The sequence below is a fragment of the Narcine bancroftii genome, chromosome 12 (genome assembly GCF_036971445.1).
Source record: "Narcine bancroftii isolate sNarBan1 chromosome 12, sNarBan1.hap1, whole genome shotgun sequence".
Lineage (NCBI taxonomy): Eukaryota > Metazoa > Chordata > Chondrichthyes > Torpediniformes > Narcinidae > Narcine > Narcine bancroftii.
Genome location: NC_091480.1, coordinates 13,472,644 through 13,493,945, shown reverse-complemented (window position 1 = coordinate 13,493,945; position 21,302 = coordinate 13,472,644). Strand labels below are relative to the sequence as shown.

The 21,302-nt window shown below is 42.0% G+C and overlaps 2 protein-coding genes across 7 annotated transcripts in view; both read right to left on the bottom strand.

The window, feature by feature from the left end:
* Window positions 1-2,523, bottom strand: part of txndc11 (thioredoxin domain containing 11) — a 64,013-nt gene extending 61,490 nt beyond the window's left edge. The window contains exon 1 of the mRNA XM_069906351.1: window positions 2,235-2,523. Within this exon, the coding sequence (XP_069762452.1) occupies window positions 2,235-2,374 (140 nt within the window). The 5' untranslated portion in view covers window positions 2,375-2,523. The remainder of the gene's footprint in view (window positions 1-2,234) is intronic.
* A 2,626-nt stretch (window positions 2,524-5,149) lies between these two features.
* zc3h7a (zinc finger CCCH-type containing 7A) overlaps window positions 5,150-21,302 on the bottom strand; it is a 52,840-nt gene continuing 36,687 nt past the window's right edge. For 4 of the 6 annotated variants that reach the window (XM_069906881.1, XM_069906885.1, XM_069906883.1 and 1 more), the window contains 8 exons: window positions 20,206-20,282; window positions 15,874-16,007; window positions 15,613-15,669; window positions 13,824-13,929; window positions 12,988-13,096; window positions 10,487-10,614; window positions 8,107-8,270; window positions 5,150-6,120 (listed from right to left, as the gene is read on the bottom strand). In XM_069906881.1, coding sequence (XP_069762982.1) covers window positions 5,931-6,120; window positions 8,107-8,270; window positions 10,487-10,614; window positions 12,988-13,096; window positions 13,824-13,929; window positions 15,613-15,669; window positions 15,874-16,007; window positions 20,206-20,282 — 965 coding nt within the window. In that variant the 3' untranslated portion in view covers window positions 5,150-5,930. Of the gene's footprint in view, window positions 6,121-8,106; window positions 8,317-10,486; window positions 10,615-12,987; window positions 13,097-13,823; window positions 13,930-15,612; window positions 15,670-15,873; window positions 16,008-20,205; window positions 20,283-21,302 lie in introns of those variants that run through there. The other 2 variants (XM_069906882.1, XM_069906886.1) reach the window with 2 other exon arrangements.

Below are 21,302 nucleotides of genomic sequence, written 5' to 3'. Positions count from 1 at the left end.
TTCAAATATTGTGGGGGGGGAGAAAAAAAGCTAAAACATTTTCTTTAAGACCTGCCAATAAGTAGGAAGTGAATATCCACTGTATCAATTCACACAATCAAGCTCCACAAATAGGAAAGTGACACATGACACATGTCGTGAATGAGCAATTGTCTACCCATAGTGCTTCTGGCTGCATAAATTATATACACACAGTTAAATTGCTTTCATGCTGTTGGAAAGTGAACGTAAGTGCACGAGAATGAAGAGGTGCGAATTTTAAAAAAAACGTGGACAGGACTAAGTGCTTGGTGTGACTAAATAAATGAGAGGAATTTGCCTCTGTGATAAGCGAGAGAACAAATGTTAAGGTGAAAAGACTGGGAAAGAAAGCATATTCTAGTAGGAATACAAAAGAGTAGAAATGCCTGCCCGGATCATGTAAACAGCACAAGTGAACAGTGCCAGGCCGAGATCAGTGAACAGGTTTCCCTGCCCGATCTAGTCAACACCAGTGTAGCCGCACACACTTTGGTAGGGCACAGGTGAACAAGTCAGTGGCAGTGACAGGGGATGCAAGCACTTCAATCGACATGCCTCAGTGACAGGCGAGCACGTGCACAAGAGCAGTGCGAGAGATGGTGAATGTTTCAGTGCATTGCAGCATTCAGGGTAGGCAGGTGAGCATCAGTGTTTTAAAAATGGTAAAAACACAAACTCACCAGGTCAAATGCATCACATTAGGGCACCACCAACAGACAGTAAAAGTCTGAAAATTCAGATGCCAGAAACCAGGATCACCCAGGAATCCAGACTTCTCGAAAACTCTCAGCTTTTGCTTGCGTTTGTGCATTGCATAAGTGCCATAGATGTACTGCCCAAGAGCAGTCCTGATGTTAGGGCTTCTACTGTAGTTGTCAAGGAAACAGAGGAAGAGTCTTGCAACACGTAGCCAACAAAAAGGTAGGGATAGCCGGGACCCACATGTACCCTTTTAACCAGTGGTGGGGGGAGTCAAGGGAGAAGTTTGTTGATGCTGCCAGACCAGCTGAGTTCCTCCAGCATTTCTGTGTTTTTACTACAATCGTGCATCTGAAGATTTTCATGTTTGACTCGAGTGTCAGGGCATGAGAAGAGGTTCCAATTCGATGGGAAGAACAGAGGTGAGACAGGGGAGTATGTTCATCGGACTACCTGTGCTGGCACCTGTTTTATCGTGTCAGAGCGAGCACCAGGGGTCAGCCCGATGACCTTGTCTATCAAGCAGTCCAGAGCTACAAGTCTAGCCTTCAAGGTTTGTCTTGCAGAGAGACAAGACCTCTTAGTGCACATATTAGTTTATTAAAGCTGTCCTAAACTCACACTGCTGGTGTGGTTATTGTCAGTACACAGACAAGCACATCTGTCAGTCCCAGCATCACGGCAAGTAGGCAGGATATAGTGTCAATGCTGGAGAAACTCAGCAGGTCAAACAGTATACTTTACGTCGCAAAGATACAAGCTCGACCCTTCAAGAATGTATGATGTTTTGCCAAAAAGGTAATGATGAAGGGCTCAAGCCCGAAGCCTTTGCTGTCCAAAGGACACCGTTTGATCTGCTGAGTTCCTCCAGCTTTTGTGCTTTGACTTCAACTACAGAGTCTGCAGACTTTCGTGTTTTACTGCTGAGGTGTCCAAAAATCTTTGGAGGAGTGGACGAGATAGCACTGGATGCATCCTGTCATGAGCCACCCAAGGCCCTTGTCGGACTGTACCTTGGAGCTCTAGTCGCTGCTCCTGGGGAAATGTGATGAGGGGCTCAAGCCTGAAACCCTTTGCTGCAGAGAGGACACTTGTGCTTGGACTTCAACCACGGTGCCTGCACCCTCCCAGTGCCTGCACCCTCCCAGTGCCTGCACCCTCCCAGTGCCTGCACCCTCCCAGTGCCTGCACCCTCCCAGTGCCTGCACCCTCCCAGTGCCTGCACCCTCCCAGTGCCTGCACCCTCCCAGTGCCTGCACCCTCCCAGTGCCTGCACCCTCCCAGTGCCTGCACCCTCCCAGTGCCTGCACCCTCCCAGTGCCTGCACCCTCCCAGTGCCTGCACCCTCCCAGTGCCTGCACCCTCCCAGTGCCTGCACCCTCCCAGTGCCTGCACCCTCCCAGTGCCTGCACCCTCCCAGTGCCTGACCCCGAGGCACACCCCTGCAGTCCCGGGCCAGGTGACAGGAGCACCGTGCCTCCTTGCCCATCCGCGCCGGCGGCTCGGCCTCTTACCTCAGGGCGAACCGCAGGGCGACCACGGTGCAGATGACGACCAGGGCTCCGCACCAGAGCTCGGGTCTCCTCGCCATGCGACCCAGCGCGTTGCCGACACACCCGCGCTGCCGCCCGAGCTCCCTGTGCAGCCTCCTCATCCCTCGGCGCTGCCCTTTTTATAGCGGGGAGGGGACAGGCGCCGACCGCCTCGCGCTCGCTCGGGTGGCGGCCTCGGTCGCCCGACCCCCTCCCCCGTCGGGCGAACCCCGCTCCGCCACGTCCTCGCCGCCGCTTCCGCCCCGCAAGCGCCCGCCCGCGCAAGGCCGCCTGGGATCGTGGAGGAGCGCCTGCGGCAGACGGGAGGTCTCTGCCCTGGGAGCATTGCGGACCACCTCGTCTCGTTCAGGGTTAAAACGGGGGGACGGGGGGGGGGGGCAACAAGTCAGGGAGAAGGTGAAAAGTTTGCGCTGTTTTTCTTTGCATGGATTGATTTTTATATGTGACCTTAATTCTTGATGAAAAGGCCATTTGGATTGAAGTTGCAGTAGTGGCTGGCAAGCCCACCCAAGGCATTTCATCCCCCCCTCACCACCACACCACCACCACCCATGAGCCCCACCCTGGTTTCCACCGTCCTCCTGGGTTGGGCGGAGAGCAAAGGTGGCCCCCCCTCAGTCGGACTGAGCCCTGGTGCAAGTTCCTGAAACTAAAAAAAGTTTTGAACGAGCCTTTCAACCTTCAGTCCTTGAAAGGAAATGGGTGGAAATGTTCACTCGACCTCAAACATCACTCACGGGAAGAATTACAACGAAGACTTTGCTTCCTGAACACTTTTTATGGAGTTTGGGCTGCTGACAGTAACATTTTCCTACCGCAGACTTTTTTTTTAAAAAGCTATAAACTAGTTGTGATTTACTGTCATATTTTAAGTCTACTTTAAGGATACAAAATCATGAATTGCAACACATAAATTCATTTTCTTGCATTCACACTTGGACTTCCCTGCTGATCTTGGTGACAAAAAGGCTTCCCCAGCACATTGCAACCTTGGAAAAGCAGCACATCACACCATCTAGAATCCTGGCCGACTATTGTTGGTCATCCACAAGAGAGGCATCAGATGCTGGGTGCAAAAAAAATATCAGCTGCAAAACATTTTTAGGCCTGTCGAACCAACAGTGTGTCAGCATCATTATGCGATTAAACAGGCTAAATCCAACTTCCCACATGATGCAGCAAATCTGATATTTTGTGTTCAGCTTGAAGCTGTCTATCATAATCCCCAATTTTCTTTCAGAAAGTAAACCTTCTGGGGGAAAAAAAAATTCTTTTTCAGTATTATTAGAGAAGCTCTCCCAAAGATTTCCGGACCAAACATCATTTATTACTTCTGAATCTTTTACTTAAAACTCTACTCTGTTTCTTTTGACACAGAATTTGCTTGACCCGCTGAGTGTTTCCAGCATCTGCAGGTTTTTTAATTTTTCAGCTTCGACACTTTACTGAGTTTTATTTAAAATTAAGCTTAGTTTTGTGGAAACAGCAGAATAGACTAAAAAGTAACCTTAGAGTTGAAATAATACTGAAATCAGGACATGTAGAATAAAATAATGTAGTTAAATATTGTTTATTATTATAATTACTTATATGGTTTATTTCTTTATATTCATTGTTGTTGGAACAAGAATTAATTAAGGAATTCTACTTTGTTCCAGGAACAAATTGTCCACTTTGGATAATCCATCTGTAGTTGTGCCATGAAAACTACTGAAATAGAAAAATACGAGAAGTGGCTTAAATGAAAGATTCCTTCCCTATTGATGCTTACTAACCTAGGGAGTATGCTCAGCATCTACCACCTTTTGGTAAATAAACAATTGACATTACTGTGCATCCTTATCTTATAAAGCATGCAGCACAGTAACAGGCCCTTTGGGCACACAAGGCCATGCCATCCAAAAACCCCAATTAACCCTCAACCCCCATACATTTTGAATTGTTTGAGGAAACCAGAGCATCTGGAGGATACCCACCCAGGCATGGGGAGAAAGTACAAAATCCTTAGACAGCGATGGATTTGAACCCAGGGAACTGACATTGTAACCATGGCACCCAATATTCAAATTTTTAAAAACTTTTCAGCCAACTTCAAATAGCATATCACCCTTATCAATTCAACACTAGATGGCATTGCCACAACTCCCAACTTCAATCATCCAGGGCTTCTCCTCGAGTAACCGCACAACACCAGCCTTGTACATCTACTTTCAATTTTTGCAATTAAGTTTATCTTTCCATGTTTGGCACTCCACAGACCCCACACAGCATCCGACCTCAAGCAGCAATGCAATCTTTGTGTCATGCCCAGTCTCCTGGTCTCTATTCTCAGTGTGCTTCAAGCTGGAGCCACAGACCTGACTTCTCTGGTGAACGAGAAAGGAGGGTGGGTTTAAAGATGATATGCTAAAATGGATGGGTAGCAGATTAGATGCTGGAGAGGGACAAAACGAGAGAAAAAATGAAAACCAGGGTACTACAAAAGAAAATTAGAAAGCAAGATGAATTTCACAGAGCTATTAGAAGATAAAATGGAGGATCCAATTTCAAAGCAGTATAAAATTTACGTGGGAGACCCTTGCCCTCGACCGTCTCGCTTGGTGCAGCAAGATCACCACAGGAGCCCGTGCAGCTGAAGTCAGGCACATCATCGAGGCGCAATCAAAGCGTGCCGTATGTAAGGCCCGAGCAGCATCTACTGCCACAGCAGCACCCATCCACTTGTGTCCCACATGTGGGCGAGCCTTCGGGGCCCAGATTGGCCTCACCAGTCACCTCCGGACCCACAGCCACCAATCTCCAATTTGACTTTGAAGCCATGGACATCTTTGACTACAAAGGACGAACAACAATAATATTCACTCTAACAATGTAAATGTAAACCATGTCATGTTATTTATTAATGACATTATTGATCCATATAATTTTTGCCAAATGGCAATTCATGTGATTTTAAAGGAAATGTAACATTTAAATAGCTAAGTATATTTATAATATATATAAAACCAAAACAATATTCTTTAATCTTGTATCCAAATTATTTTGCGCTGCTCCTCAACAGCTATTGGCAACCTATTGCCAATAATGAGAAACCTGGTAAAATGCAAGTCCATTCATCCTGTATATTGATGAATAACTGCTGATAAACTATTATTTAGAGGAAAAAAAATCATAAATAGTATCCTATTGTTCTAACACATTCAATGATAACATTGCACCTCTGAACAAAATTGGCTTGCCACATTATTGATCCCGATTCTTATGCTTTTACTCTTTTGTAAACTCAAAATCTTTAAAACAATGATCTTTGAGTCATGTTCATACAAATCTTGAGTTTTTCCGATGCCTCGATGAGGTTTGAAATGCATTCCTATGATATAAATACCATAAAAATTTAATAAATCCCATGTTTTCTTTTGTTAAGTTGCACGTCATTTTACAGAAAGGCAGCGCCCTTTACCAAACATTGCAATTGGCTATAAAATGCTGCTGCCTCGACTCTGCGCCACTTTTCAAGACCACAGTAATTAGTACTGTAGGAGAGTAAATCAGTGAATATTCAAAGAATTACTGCTATACGCCTTAAAGTTTCATTTTTGAAAGAAATAATTTTTTTAAAGACATTTCTGAAAATGCAAACATTCCATGGTTATTATATTAATTTAATTCTTTAATCAAAAAATCAAATTTGCCAAAGTCATCGTCATCTGGGGCAATCAAATGGTCTTTTCTGGCTTTGGCAAGTTTCTGTTTTAGAACTTCTCTTCGATCCATCCATTCTTGCAACTCTGCTTTACTATGGGCGAGCTGGCAATTCTCTTCATCTGCACAGATACCAGTCTGATGTCTGTAATCAACCATAAACACACATGTTCACATTTATATTTTACTTCCATAACATACTGCATTGAAATGGCCTTTGTACAGGATATTACAAAAGCTGCATCTGTCTTTGTGCAGGAAGAGTTGGACAAACTTGGGTTGTTCTCCCGCAACTGTAGGAAGCTGAGGGGCAACCTGATAAAATTTGCAAAATCACAAGAGGCATAGGGAGAATCCTTTTCCCAGGTTAAAAGCATCACATATTTGAGGAGGTGCATGGAGGAGGAAAGTGGGGGGAGTGGAGGTAGCTTAAAGGAGATGTACGAGGACATTAAAAAAAAAACGACGCAGAGAATGGTGGGTGCCTGGGACAGGCTGCCAGGAATACTGGTGGAAGCAGATATAATCGTGGCATTTAGGTGAGAATGTAAATTTCAAAGGAGTAACAAAATAATATTGCAGAGAACGTTTCATGGTATGTTTTGATAATTCAGTATGGTTGAATAACAAGAACAACTCCATATTTGACTTGGGCAGTAAAAGATTGTTAGCAATTGGGTAAGGGACACAACCCTGATAAACGATTCCCAAGAGAATTCTAAGAAATGTATGGAACAGTCTGTTTGAATGTTCTAGATACCTAGGTGGGGTTCTAAGGGTAAAAATATACGACTTGTAAGCCAGGAGATTGATTCTCTTCAGGAGAGCCTAGCTGCTTGTGGCAGTGCTTCTTGCTGTAACGGAGTTCTAACGCTTTACAAAGTGATCACAAATTTGTTTCTGCAGCTGTATTTGTTTTCAAACAACCTCAGGTCCACTTTAACAGAGGAGGCTTCTAGATAGATACTTGTAAGAGCGAATGGAGGGAATTCCATCACATACAAGCTACAGAATTTTAGTTTGATTCAGACTTCATGTTCCACACAGATATTCCAGGTGAAGGTGCTGTGCTGCTCCACGTTCAAGTTTGCAGATGGATTGGGTGTTTGCTGAAATGGGATTCAAATTTATTAGACAGCTGGGAAATAACATTTCACGAATGGACGATGTCATTCAATCACAATTCAAGAACCAATGTGTTAATATTTTTCAATCATAATTCTGAAAATTGTTGTTTGGCAACAATGTTGATCATTTACTTCATGAGTTTTGCTACCAGTCCATTAACTGTGGGTGTGTTGACAGGACCAAAGAAATGACCATCTTCCTGACTGGCAATTTGTTTCATGAACTATAAATAAGACGATTTTGCTTCACAGCAAGTGGCTCGTGGAAAATAACGATTTCTAGGAATGGACGGAAATGGTGGCAAATGCACAGAATTATCAATGGTGGCCTTAATGATAACGAGGCTGTGCCGGCCGCGTAGATTTTAATAGAGAATCGTGATATGTCTGGAACAGTTTTAAAATTCTGTTGGAGGGATTTTTACTTTATTACAATATTATTATTTCAATGGAAGGCTCAGACCTTTGGTTTGGATTTTACAAATAACATATATGGAGGACCATCGCCTTCCCAAGATCATGTTATATGGCGAGCTCTCCACTGGCCACCGTGACAGAGGTGCACCAAAGAAAAGGTACAAGGACTGCCTAAAGAAATCTTTTGGTGCCTGCCCCATTGACCACCGCCAGTGGGCTGATAACGCCTCAAACCGTGCATCTTGGCGCCTCACAGTTTGGCGGGCAGCAACCTCCTTTGAAGAAGACCGCAGAGCCCACCTCACTGACAAAAGGCAAAGGAGGAAAAACCCAACACCCAACCCCAACCCACCAATTTTCCCCTGCAGCCGCTGCAACCGTGCCTGCCTGTCCCGCATCGGACTTGTCAGCCACAAACGAGCCTGCAGCTGATGTGGACTTTTTACCCCCTCCATAAATCTTCGTCCGCGAAGCCAAGCCAAAGATAACATATAACATATTACAATTACAAAATAATGGAAATACCTTCCTTCAAAAGAAAAGCAATGTTTCATGCTGTTTAAAAAATGAATTAAAGACATCCTTACTTCTCACAAACAGTGAATTGTCCTGTTGGATAACGATACTGCCAGCAGTTTTGGTCATCTTCACAACAAAAAACTTTCTCTTTGTGTTTCTCCGAGGTTATATGTTGCTGCCATTGCTTCTCGCTGTTACAGTTCTTCCCACACAACCAACAATGATAGCCAGTCTTTATGGGAAAGGCAACAATTAGTTCCTTAAACTGCAGAGCAGGACTAAAGGTGCAAGAATGAGAGGGAGGGGGTCATTAAAAGGAGGAGCAAAAAGGAGGGTGTCGTATACATCACATCTTGTTGCTGGAGAACGATTAGAATGGTCCAAAACACAGAAAGGCTGGAGGAGCTCTGCCGGTCCCTCGCAGCATCCATAGGAGGCAAAGGTATATCACCGATGTTTCTCAGGGTGTGACTCGAGTTCGAGGAAGGCCTCAGGCCCGAAACGTTGGTCATGTATCTTTACCTCCTCTGGACTCGGCAGGAATGGGCGAGTTCCTCCAGCCTTTCTGTGTTTGGACTACAATCACAGGGTCTGCCGACTTTCATGTTTCACCCCAACTATTAGGGTCAATAAGAGGAATAAAGACTAGTACGTATTTTAAGATAGCCCTAGCCATAGCAAAAAAATGTATTATGTCAACCTGGAAATTGGAAGATAATTTGAAAATACAACAATGGTCTATAGAAATGAATAAATGTATTCCATTAGAAAAAATAACATATAGTTTAAGAAATAATATTGAAATATTCGAACAAGTATGGGAGCCTTACATTAAATACAATAGCGAAAACCTACCGGGGACAAACATTACCTAAGTTGATGGAAGGAGAAGGAAAGAAAAGAATGGACTCAGTAGAATTTCTGGTGTATTTTTGTTGAATGACAACATTGTCTGACTGGTTTAATGCAAACTAGATTGTATACCTAAAATGGATGAGGGGGGGGGGGGGTTGGGGGGGTGGCTTGGGAGGAGGGAGGGGAGAAAAAGTCACTGTATATGTGTGAAAAAGAAAAAGTGTATATCATGGCTAATGTGATTTATGGTGTGAAAAAAAAATTTTTAAAAAAAAAGAAAATGTATCGAAGCACTAACTAAGCAGAGCAGAAGCAAGAGACATCACGATTTCTCATGAGGTGGAAATGAATATTAATCAGAATTAGAAATACTCAGAATCAGTCTGCCTCAGAAAGATGAAGAGTGAGATTTGGATAATTTCTTCAATACTAAAAAAAACAGCAAACTGGGCATGACATACAATGCAGCATGGAAACAGGCCCCGAATTACATCCAATTGACCTACAACCCCAGTACATTTTGAAGGGTGGGAGGAAACCCACGCAGACATAGCGAGAATGTACAAACTTGTTCAAGATAGCACCGGATTCAAACTTGGGTCGATAGCACTGCTACAGCGTTGCACTAACTGCTGCGCTGTGCCGCCCGACTCTTAATTTATTACTTAGAACACTAACCAAATTAGTCTGATTTGCCAAAAAGATAGAGTTGAACAATTATCGAGTCTGACAGTATAGGAACGGGCCCTTAAGCTCACCGTGTACATCTGTACTTGGTGGTTCTGCTTCCAATCCTTGGTCTGTACTTGGATGATTCAAATCTTTGTCTAAGTACTACTTAAATGTTGAGAGTTGGTGATTCCACCTCAGAATGCATGCTTAGTATTATAATTTCTATATTAATTAACATCCAACTGTAGAAACTCCTATTAAAAATAAACTCCATTACATCCTCATAACTAGCACGTTATAGTAGAAGAGTAATTTAACAAGAAATAATGGAAGCAACTGAAGTATAGAGATGACTTGAAAATTCACAATCAACCTAACGCAAGCTTGAGAACTAAGATGATTCATGCAATCAAGCCACTCAAAGGAAAATGAAGTCTCCCTTCCAGTTTCATTGCGTAATTTTATTTATTGTTTTTATAGCCTGGCTGCTTCCATTTTTTTTAAACAAGGGAGACAATTTATTTATATCAATAGTAGGAAATCGACTCACAACTAACAATCCTGGATCTAATGAGTCGAAAAATTATATTCTAAGTACTTTGCATTCAGATGGAATCACCAACAATACATAAAATTATCATAAAATTGCAAACCAGTTGTCTGGTCAAATCCTTCTTTGACAGAAGAGAGTCCATTGAAATTTAAAGTACTTGCAACCAAGCAAGTTTATGGGGTGAGATGGATGATGAAGTACATATAATTTATGGACTATAGTTTGAATACATTACATTTGGGTGTTAATGTATCATAATACCATTGATCAATATTGTAAATCTAATGGAATTTACATTTGAAAAAAACAACTTTTAGAAATAACCAGTTCTTGATGAATTGCAAGTGTTTAATAGATCAATCACCTACCACTAGATCAGCGTAATCAGTTGGCATGTGTATCTGTTTCCCATTTTCCTTTGGTACAGAAGCTGTTTCTTCTTTCTCTGGCTCCTGGCTCTTCAGCCACTTTTCATACAGCTGTTCCATATCCAAGACTGAAAATTAAAATTGTATAACAGGAAAGAAATTCAAAAGGTGAACGATCAGCACCAATAAAACTTCTTAATTTTAGATTTTTGAACACCAAATGGATCAGGTAGCAAAGCAACTTGGGATGCAGAGCCTTCTTTCATGATGTACCACGCTCAGGAGACTTGTGTCGCCTAACCTGGTTTCTGATTCTTACATTTACAATTTAATTTAGACATACAGCACGGTAATAGGCCCTTCTGCCCCACGAGCCTGTGCCACCTAATTACCCCAATTAACCCTGTACGTTTTGAAGGATGTGAGGAAACCGGAGCACCTGAAGGAAGGAAACCCATGCAGACATGGAGAGAAGGTACTAACTTCTTAAAGAGATCGCTGGATTCGAACTCAGGTCATTGGTGCTGTAATGCCACTAACTGCTCGCAAACCATGTTTTGTGAATGATGGGTGTCATAGCTCTTTAATTTATTATAATTTATTAACTATGTTCCCACAAAATTGTTCAATGTGCAACATGAGGGAACCTGTCGTAATAGTTTCAAAAGAAAAATCTCTTAATAATTTTTTTCTTGATTAAAAAGAACATTTTTTGGGCTGTTTTGCCGGGAATCTGGCATGAACCCCTGTCTTTCCCAGTGCCGTACTGAAACCAAGGAGTGGAAACCTTACTCCTGTTGGTGCTTACACACCAAAGAATCTCTCAGTCTCAGCATGGAGAGACTACCTGCAATGGCTGGTGTTGGGTGGGCCAGGGTGAGCTGGGTGCTCAGATGCAGGGTTCAGGGCCGCAGCATGGCTAGCACATTGTACGCAGGACACTGCTGGGACTCAAAGTACTGACTCCATGTGTCAGCTGACCATACAGATCCTGTCAGAGGGGATGGAAACCACTGTCCTTGCCTCATTTGTTGGTTGCATAGCTCTCCTCAGTCAGCGAGTTCCCTGGCCTTCAATGGAACAGTCACTGTCAATCCCCAGTCTGCAGTCATTTCTCCAGCCAGAGATGTCCAGAATCCCATACCTCAGGGATGAATGGATAAATACTGTATATACTTGCATAATAGTTGAATTTGTGGGTAAAGTTTAGGGGTTGACTATTACACCATACTACTTTTGACCATGGTAAGCACCTGCGTCGCTCAAGCATCAGGAGTTGTGAGGGGTGGGTGGTTGGCTGGGACCAAGTGGCAAGTCAGTGTTAAGAGGCATCACATGGGAAGGCTGGAGCTGGGTGGTAAGTCTGCATTCGAGGCGTTGGGAACTCATCTGGGCAGGCAGGTGGCCGGCACCCAATGGAAGTCTGGATTCAAGGCTTTGGGTGCTCGGATGGGCAGGTGACCTTGGCCTAGGCCAGTTTGAGTGTCAGGAGCAAGGATGGGTGGGAGACCTAGGTGAGAGTCTTGGGTCAGGGTGTCAGGAACTCTGATGGGCGGGCAGCCAGGGCCAAAATAAGGGGGTCGACTTTTATATTCGATATATGGAAAATACCAGATTTTGAGGCCAAAAATAGGGGAATGACTTACACAGTATTGACTATTAAACGAGTACATATGGTAGTTAAAAATACTGCCCCCTGATAACAATGGCATTAAAGCCTATGCTCATATATGGACAGTGTAGGAGATATAAACTGCCTAGTAAATCCAGAAATTGGCACCACATCATTGATTAGCTCAGCCTCCTCTGTCATTGGTGGATACTGAGTTAAGATCTTTGATTTTCAGGAGTAAGTGAAATTATTCTGATTCAGAACCATACTGGCATGTCCACTTTGAATTTCACTACTGATGTATCCCAAAAGGAAATGAGAGAATCAGTACCTTCCTATATCAAAACAGGTTTTTGCTCTCTAAGCTTTGCAGAACTGTGTTGCTTAAATAAAAATCAAAAAGAATCATTCTTGAAAAGAGTAATACAGGTACACAATCCTTTATCCAGACATCTAAAATCCGGAAAGATCTAAAATCCGGCATTTTTTCCTGATGCTGGTACAGCGGAGGGGGAGAGAGAGAGAGAGAGACGGCAGCGCGACTCGGGTGGGCTGGGGGGGGGAAGAGAGATGGCAGCGCGACGGGTGGGGGAGAGAGACGGCAGCGCAACTCGGGTGGGCGGGGAGAGACGGCAGCGCGACCCGGGTGGGCGAAGAGATAGCAGCGTAACTGGAAGGAGGTGGATACGGCAGCACAATTCAGGTGGGCTTAAATCTGGGACAGTTGGCTTTTGTTCTGAAATCCGGAAAAATCTGAAATTCAGAACACACTATCCCTCAAAGGTTCCAGATAAAGGATTGTGTACCTGTATTTGATTTACAAGAGGACAGATCTTAAAGCAGCTTTAAATTTCCAACTGAGTTAAACAAAACTTTTGCCTGCACTTACTGTTATTGTCTTTCATATAAGTCCACATGTCTTTTTCCTCAAGACTGTGTGCAAAGGAGCAATTCCCAATGTACCCACATTTCTTTCCTTTCACTATATGCACGCATAGCTGAAACAGAAAGACGTCACTGTAGAATGATACATTTACAATATGGCTCAACATCTCCTCAGTTGTCAGGAAGGTGCAACAGCGACTATACTTCCTGAGAAGACTGAAGCAGGCAGGACTACCAGACACCATCATGTCGACCTTCTATAGGAGCTCTATCGAGAGCGTCCTGGCCGGCTGCATCACAGTGTGGTACGGTGGCTACAGAGAAATGGATCGAGATCAATCCACAGGACCATAAGAGTGGCATAGAGAATAAATGGAGTCTCCCCCCCACCCCCACCCTCACCACCAACAACATGTTCTACCAGGATCATTGTCTGAAGAGGGGGCATAAAATTGTTGAGGACCTCTTCCACCTTGCCCACAGCATCTTTCAGCTGGTCCTGTTGGGAAAGAGATACAGGAGGATCAGAGCCAGCACCACCTGGCTGAGAAACAGCTTCTTCCCACGGGCAGTGAGAATGCTGATTGACCAAAGGATCTGCTCACACTAACCCTCCGAGACTCTCGTATTCAAGGAACAATATTTATTTACTTGTTTAGATGAAATACTTCTCCCGTCCATGTATTGTTTGTCTGTATGTGTGTTATGTCTGATTGAATGTCTGCGTGTTTTGCATTGAGGACTGGAGAACACAGTTTTGTTGGCTTGGACAATCAGATAACCACAAACTTGATTTGACTTAGTTACTTAATAAGCATGATCAATAATAAAAACACTTACATCAAATTGTTGTGGAATTGGTTTCTTTGATGGCAAAGGACGTATCGTTGTCCATTTTTTACGTTCATTTGACATCACTAGAAGTACCCGACGCTCTTTTATCCAACTTTAGACAGGTTTTAAAAAAAATCATTGCAGATCAATTTAAAGCTTCATTTCCAGTCGTAATATCACACATTGATATTCTTCACATGATAACAAAAATAAAAGAGATACTTATTACAACTGCTCTTATGGAATCAATACCAAAACTCCAGACACTACTTTGAAGTTTTCGATTTGACAATCTCCACATCTTTGTTCAGTGGGAAAAATGGGAATTATGTGTTCATAGAACATATGAAAATGTAGGCAACCTGATCCTTCAAGTCTGCCATTCAAGCTGATCATGGTTATCTATCCCTTGCCCCAACTCCTGCACTCATGCCAGTCCCCATAGCCCTCAATTCAGGGTTCTTGCAAAGATGCATCTAGCCTCCAGATCTCTTAAGGATAGAGGAGATCAGAGATTTACTACTCTGCAAAGAGTCATAAGTATAAACTAAATTTTAGTTCATAAAGAATTATAATTTTCTTTTGCTCATTTTTTTTTGCTTCTCTCTGTTGGCATTTTATTTCCTTTCCATTTCTCCTCATCATTCTAACTTAAAGATATTGCTCTTTGCAGAACGACTTTCAGAATCCATCAATAAGTCTGGTTTAGATCTTTCTTACTCTGTTCACTGAAGGCGATATCTTGTGCAATAGCAACAGATCCTCTCAATTGCAAAATAATATAATTAACTATGTAACTAGCAAATGTAGCTAATAATGGACTGCAGTTTCTTCACCAATATGGCTCAATGTACCATCGTATCACTCACTTGAATCGTATCACCATTCAAATAATACAGCACAGAACAGGCACTTTGGCCCAACTTGCCACCCTGGGCTAATTCCATTTGCCTACATTTGACCCACATCTTTTTAAACCCTTCCTATCCATATCTTTCAAAATCAAAAATCACAGGTATGGAATACAAGTGAAAAAAGTTGCCCTTCAGATCCCTCATAAATCTCTTCCCTCTTAAACCAATCCTTCTGCTTCTAAAACCATCAACTCTTGGTGGGGGTTGGGGAAATAAAACTATGAGCATCCACTTTACCCTCATGAGTTTATAAACCTCTACAAGGTCAGCCTTTAGCCTTCTCTATACCTCAAGGTCACAAGCCCCAGTAACATGCCAATTAATTTCTCAGCACCCTTTCCAACTATATTCTGAAGAATTTCCACTTCAGGTATTCCGTTACACAGGTTGAAACTCTTTAATCCAGCGACGTTGGGACCTGGTCATTGCCAGACCACAGAAAATGCCGTAAAACAGAAATTGTCCCCCAAGGGATATGTAAACATATCAATAGTAGAACAAAACTTAAAACAGCCACTGTGGGCTGGACGGTTTGCATAGCAGTTAGCGCAAAACCTTTACAGTGCCAGTGATTGGGACTGGGGCTTGAGTCCCATGCTGTCTGTAAGAAGTTTGTACCAGCTTAACGTCCATGATGCATTCTGTGAAATTGGGAGTTACGCAATATGGTCGTTGTGCGAACGCCATATTTATATACTTAGCAAAGATGCATGTGATACTGTAGTGTACATGTAAACTTTTTAATTTGTAAGTAGGGATCTGAGTGGGCTTGTGATCTCTTTTTCTAAATTACTGTAGAATTACTGGTAACTGAATAATTACAAGACCATGGATGTATATGTGGTCGGACGTTGCCTGAAAGGACATTAAGCGACACATACCTAAACGTGCCGGACCACAGGAGTGCCAGATAAGAGACCTGCAATATATTCTTCCAGCTTTAATAATGAAGTAATAAATTAAAATAGATTAATCACATTGATATAATTTCTACATTAAGTGGTCACAGTTTCTTGCAAAAATTTACCTGATACAATATGAGCAATAAACAAGTTACTACATTGGTGTCTACCATGCAGACCACTCAATCATTTCAAGAATCCGCATTCAACTGAACCCACAACAAAGATTTAGCTACTTACGGGTGTCTTGCTTTAGCATTACAGTATCTTCTGTTCTTGTCTGGCTCAATGACCTGTCCATTCCTCCAGCATTGTGCACACACAAACATGAGCTTTAAGTTGTGATTTTTAGTTTTGGATAAACCTACAGGCACCTTAAAAGTAAAAAAAAAGTATAAAGTTAAACAGGAAAATCTGCAGAGATGCTGTGATTGGGGTGTAATGTACAAAAGTGCTGGAAAAACTCAGGAGGTCACGCAGCTTCTTGAGGAAGCAAAGGGATATTACAAACATTCGGGCCTGAGCCCTTCGACAAGGATCAGGCGCCTGCCTGCTTTTTGCTCATACTTTGATGAAGGGCTCAGACCCAAAATATTGGTGTCTCCCTTCACTTCCCGAAGACACTGCGTGACCCTCCTGAGTTTCTCCAGCACTTTTGTGCCATTGCACGACAATCACCGACTGGTCCCCTCCAACGAGAGAGTGTAAAACAATAACTCCAATTTATGCAATATTATAAAGAGTCACAGGAATTTGAATCACAATTCTGCCTTTTACTAATTTATGAGAAGACTGCTATAGTTATAGCCTTTAGTTATAGAAAATTACTTCCAATTTCCTTGAGTTATATATCCAGGTGATGGAACGATTGAGTCATGAAAAAAAGAATTAGGTCCTTCTGACCACCGAATCTTTTCAATCACCAAGCAGCCATTTTTACACTAATCCTACCCAAACCCACTTCATTCTCATCTTCAGACCAGAAGTCATTTACTGCACCTTTGGACATGGAAGAACGCTAGAGAAGGTCACCACGCAAACAGCACCCAAGAGCTGTGAAGCAGGCACTCCATTTGTTGAGCCACTTTGCTGTCCTAAAGAGCTTATGGCTCTATTTCAAACGTATGCATTCCATTAGTATTTATAGGTAGAAAACTGAGGTCCTCCATCAGCCAGCTCCCCACCATGACTACCAGCCCCCCCACATCTCCATCGGGCACACAAAACTCAAAACGGTCAACCAGTTTACCTATCTCGGCTGCACCATTTCATCAGATGCAAGGATCGACAATGAGATAGACAACAGACTCGCCAAGGCAAATAGCGCCTTTGGAAGACTACACAAAAGAGTCTGGAAAAACAACCAACTGAAAAACCTCACAAAGATAAGCGTATACAGAGCCGTTGTCATACCCACACTCCTGTTCGGCTCCGAATCATGGGTCCTCTACCGGCACCACCTACGGCTCCTAGAACGCTTCCACCAGCGTTGTCTCCGCTCCATCCTCAACATCCATTGGAGCGCTTACATCCCTAACGTCGAAGTACTCGAGATGGCAGAGGTCGACAGCATCGAGTCCACGCTGCTGAAGATCCAGCTGCGCTGGATGGGTCACGTCTCCAGAATGGAGGACCATCGCCTTCCCAAGATCGTGTTATATGGCGAGCTCTCCACTGGCCACCGTGACAGAGGTGCACCAAAGAAAAGGTACAAGGACTGCCTAAAGAAATCTCTTGGTGCCTGCCACATTGACCACCGCCAGTGGGCTGATAACGCCTCAAACCGTGCATCTTGGCGCCTCACAGTTTGGCGGGCAGCAACCTCCTTTGAAGAAGACCGCAGAGCCCACCTCACTGACAAAAGGCAAAGGAGGAAAAACCCAACACCCAACCCCAACCAACCAATTTTCCCCTGCAACCGCTGCAATCGTGTCTGCCTGTCCCGCATCGGACTTGTCAGCCACAAACGAGCCTGCAGCTGACGTGGACTTTTTACCCCCTCCATAAATCTTCGTCCGTGAAGCCAAGCCAAAAAAAAAGAAGATAGGTCGAACCCCATTCTAGATGAAACTAGGCCACCAAGTCAAACCTGATTTGCACTATTTAAAGAACTACTTTTGTTGGCATCAAAGAAGCAGAAATCACACCTTAAAATGAATGCCACAGAATATACAGATTCCTTGCTCTTGTTCAACTGTGCAAGGTCAGTCTTCATGAAATGTAAAGAATTATCAACAGATGAGCTCCTGATGAAGTGCAAATTCCTACAACACCTACTGAGTAACAGAGAAGGAGTAGATTTTATGACACTCATGTCCTTGAGTCTCTGGCTATAATACTACAGTGGCTGAAATAATGTGGCTACCAGCAGTTAAATTCTAAGAACAGGATGTAAAGCAACAAATGGAGTTATATGAATATTGGGCTAAATATTAGCAAAATTGATGAATAAACTGAACTCTCCATTGGCACTGAAATTTATATCATTACACTAACATTTAATTAATTCAGTGGGAGAGGGCAATTCTTTTCAATTATTGAAGTTGCTGACTGTTGGGCAGTCAGGATTGATACCATTTTCTGTTCTCAAAATTATTGGTTTTAAATTACATTATCGTCTGAATTCAAAGTATGCTCTTGATAGTGGTAAAATTGGTGATAAAATTTTGGTAGAATTTATCCATCTGGCATTAGTTAGCACTGCTTCAGCCTACAATATGACTTCACGTTCCAAGAACCAAGCATTGCAAGAGGTGAGGATTGGTGACACTTCCTCCTCAATAACGTTTCCCCAGTACTCTGCCCCCTTCCTGTGTCCCCCATACACTCATGACTGTGACCAAATATTACTTTAACTCCATCTACGTTTGCATTCAACGCCAACTTGTCGGCTGTGTCTCGAACAACAACAGGAAGGAGATAAAGAGTCTAGTGGCAAAGAGTTAAGACAACTTCTCCTTTAATGTCACCAAAGCAATGAAGTTGGTCACTGATTTCAGGAAACGGAGAGGAGATTCAACGGTACAAAGATGGAGATTTTTTTTTAAATTCAGAGATACCGTACAGTAACAGGCCCTTCCAGCCCAAGAGCCCATACCATCTATATACACCCATGTGATCAATTGACCTACTAACCCCCACACATCCTTAGAGGGAACCAGAAACTTGGAGGAAACAGTCATGGGGAGAACATACAGACAGCGCCAGATTTGAACCCAGGTCACTGGTGCTGTACAGCTGCTCTTGTGGAATTGGTGGAGAGCTTCAAGTTCTTTGGAGTACATATCACCAACAACCTGTCTTGCTCCAACCACATTGATGTTACAACCAGGAAAGCACACCAAAAATGTTACTTTTTCAGTAGTTTGAGGAATCAGCACATCTCTTACCAACTTTCACAGATGCATAACAGAAAGTATCCTGTTCGGATGCATCACAGCATGGTACAGAAACTGCTCAGCCCAAGACTGCAAGAAACTTCAAAGAGCGATAAACGCATTCATCCCTTCACAAAAACCAAATTCTCCTCCATCTACAACTCTAGTTATCTCAAAGAGGTGCAACAATAATTCTAACACTCAGTTCACTTTACCCCAATGTAATTTCGCCATACAAATCTCCTCTGGGTATTACACCAGTAACACTACAGTGCAATGCACATGACCTGGTTTGATACTGAGAAAAAAACCCAATTAAAATCGTGAGCTTCCAGAACACAAGCAAGTAGCTAAGTTTCAGAAGTTCAAGGTCTGCAGGGAGCTAACACGACCTATAATTAGCATGTCAGACTGCTTGCAAGAATGGGTGAACAGTAGTTTGGAGGATTTGATTTTTCAAAAAATTCAAAGAAATGTAGTCAGATTAAAACAGTTGGGATTGCAATTGGATAAAAACTTAAGTAAATGTAATATTGATGTCACATATTGATGTTGTAAGAATGTAGATATTCAAAATTATATTTAAAGGTCCTTCTTGAGTTATGAACCACAGTTTAATCAGTATTTGTTCTACAAATTGGATCAAGAACATGCATTTGCAAAGAAAGAAGACAAACAGTTGACTGAAAATTAGCTCTTTTACATCTTAGATGGACTGAGGAGTGAATTGGTTTAAAAAAATAGCTGACAATAACCACTGAAATCCAATAAACCCTCTGCCTTTACACCAGACAAAAGTGGAAGAACATCATGTACATTACATTTTTAGTATTGTTACGTGTCAATAAAAGGAACTTTGAATTGCTTGCCTAACTACTATTTTTGTAACAAGTAAATCTACGTACAATGCACATTATGTATAATAATAATCCTCTCTGCTGGAACACTCCCAACATAAAAATAAAAAATAAAAACATATTTACTACATGACTTCCAACACTCGAAACATTCAGCTATTCTCACAAAGTGGACATCCAAACAACGGGTGGAACATTAGCGTATACCTCTGGAACTCAAAACATTTTTTCAGTCTGGATGCCATTCGGCTGAGATGAGAAACCCTCAGAACTGAATTCACGAGTCAGCCAACAACGTTCCTTCAGCAACGTACATTGAGACATTTGGAGAAGTTTACCTGTCCTGCCTGAACACTTGCTTCCATGTTCTGCCAATACTTTTTGGATTCCTGAGTAATTGCTTCATGAGTTATATCTGGCAATGAGAATATATTAATATTGCATAAAGCTTCATCGATAAAAGATAGAAACATACACATAAATGGTACATCACAAAATAAAAAATAAATGCAATGAAATCATTCTGATCTTAAAATTCAAATTACATGAAAATATCTGATTTGGCTTTTTTTAATGTATACACTCAACTATTTTGTCAATTACATATACATTCAACAAATCAATTAACAACGTGAATTTCCTTATCAATAGATTCTTATCATTAATTTATACTGAAGTATAATTGAATCATATTTGGCTGAAACATATTCAAAATTATTTCTAAACAAAGATTACAGTCATTATGAACATCCTTCAAACCATTTCCTCCTTGCTATTGATATTTATATTTTCTATTCTGTTCATGTACTAAAATGGGGCCATTATTGTTGCACGATGCTATGGTTATAATCACAGCATTTTTTTATAACTAAAACTAACAGAAACTGTAAATTAGAATAAACTATTTAATGAATTTCAATATCAGTGATTCAAAATACATTACAACAAAAAGTATCAATTTGCTTTATATAAATGACACAATAGAAATCTCATTGAAATTATTTATACCTTAATGAAATCAGTACTTTCGAGCAATAGTAAAGAGTACAGAACATTGATCATTCTGAAAGCTGCAAGCAGATACTAAATGATAGGAGTCAGAGGATTTAACAGAATCAACCTTCCTTGTAGCAATGCATGAAGCACCACAGGGTGTCAAATTAACACCTTTTTCCCCTCACTGACCGTATGAGGAATATTAAAGATCTGAATTTGCTCAATGCAGCAAGCAAATAATCAATGCAAATTGGAGGGGAAAAACACAGGAAACTATTGACGCATTGCCACATCATTTATAAGGAACAATGGACTAACTACACTCATTAAAAATGACAGAATTAAGCAGTCATCATGGATTTATGAAAGAAAGATCTTGTTTACCCAATCTACTGGAGATTTTTCTGGATACAAATAGTAAAACAGGAAAGGGGAAAAC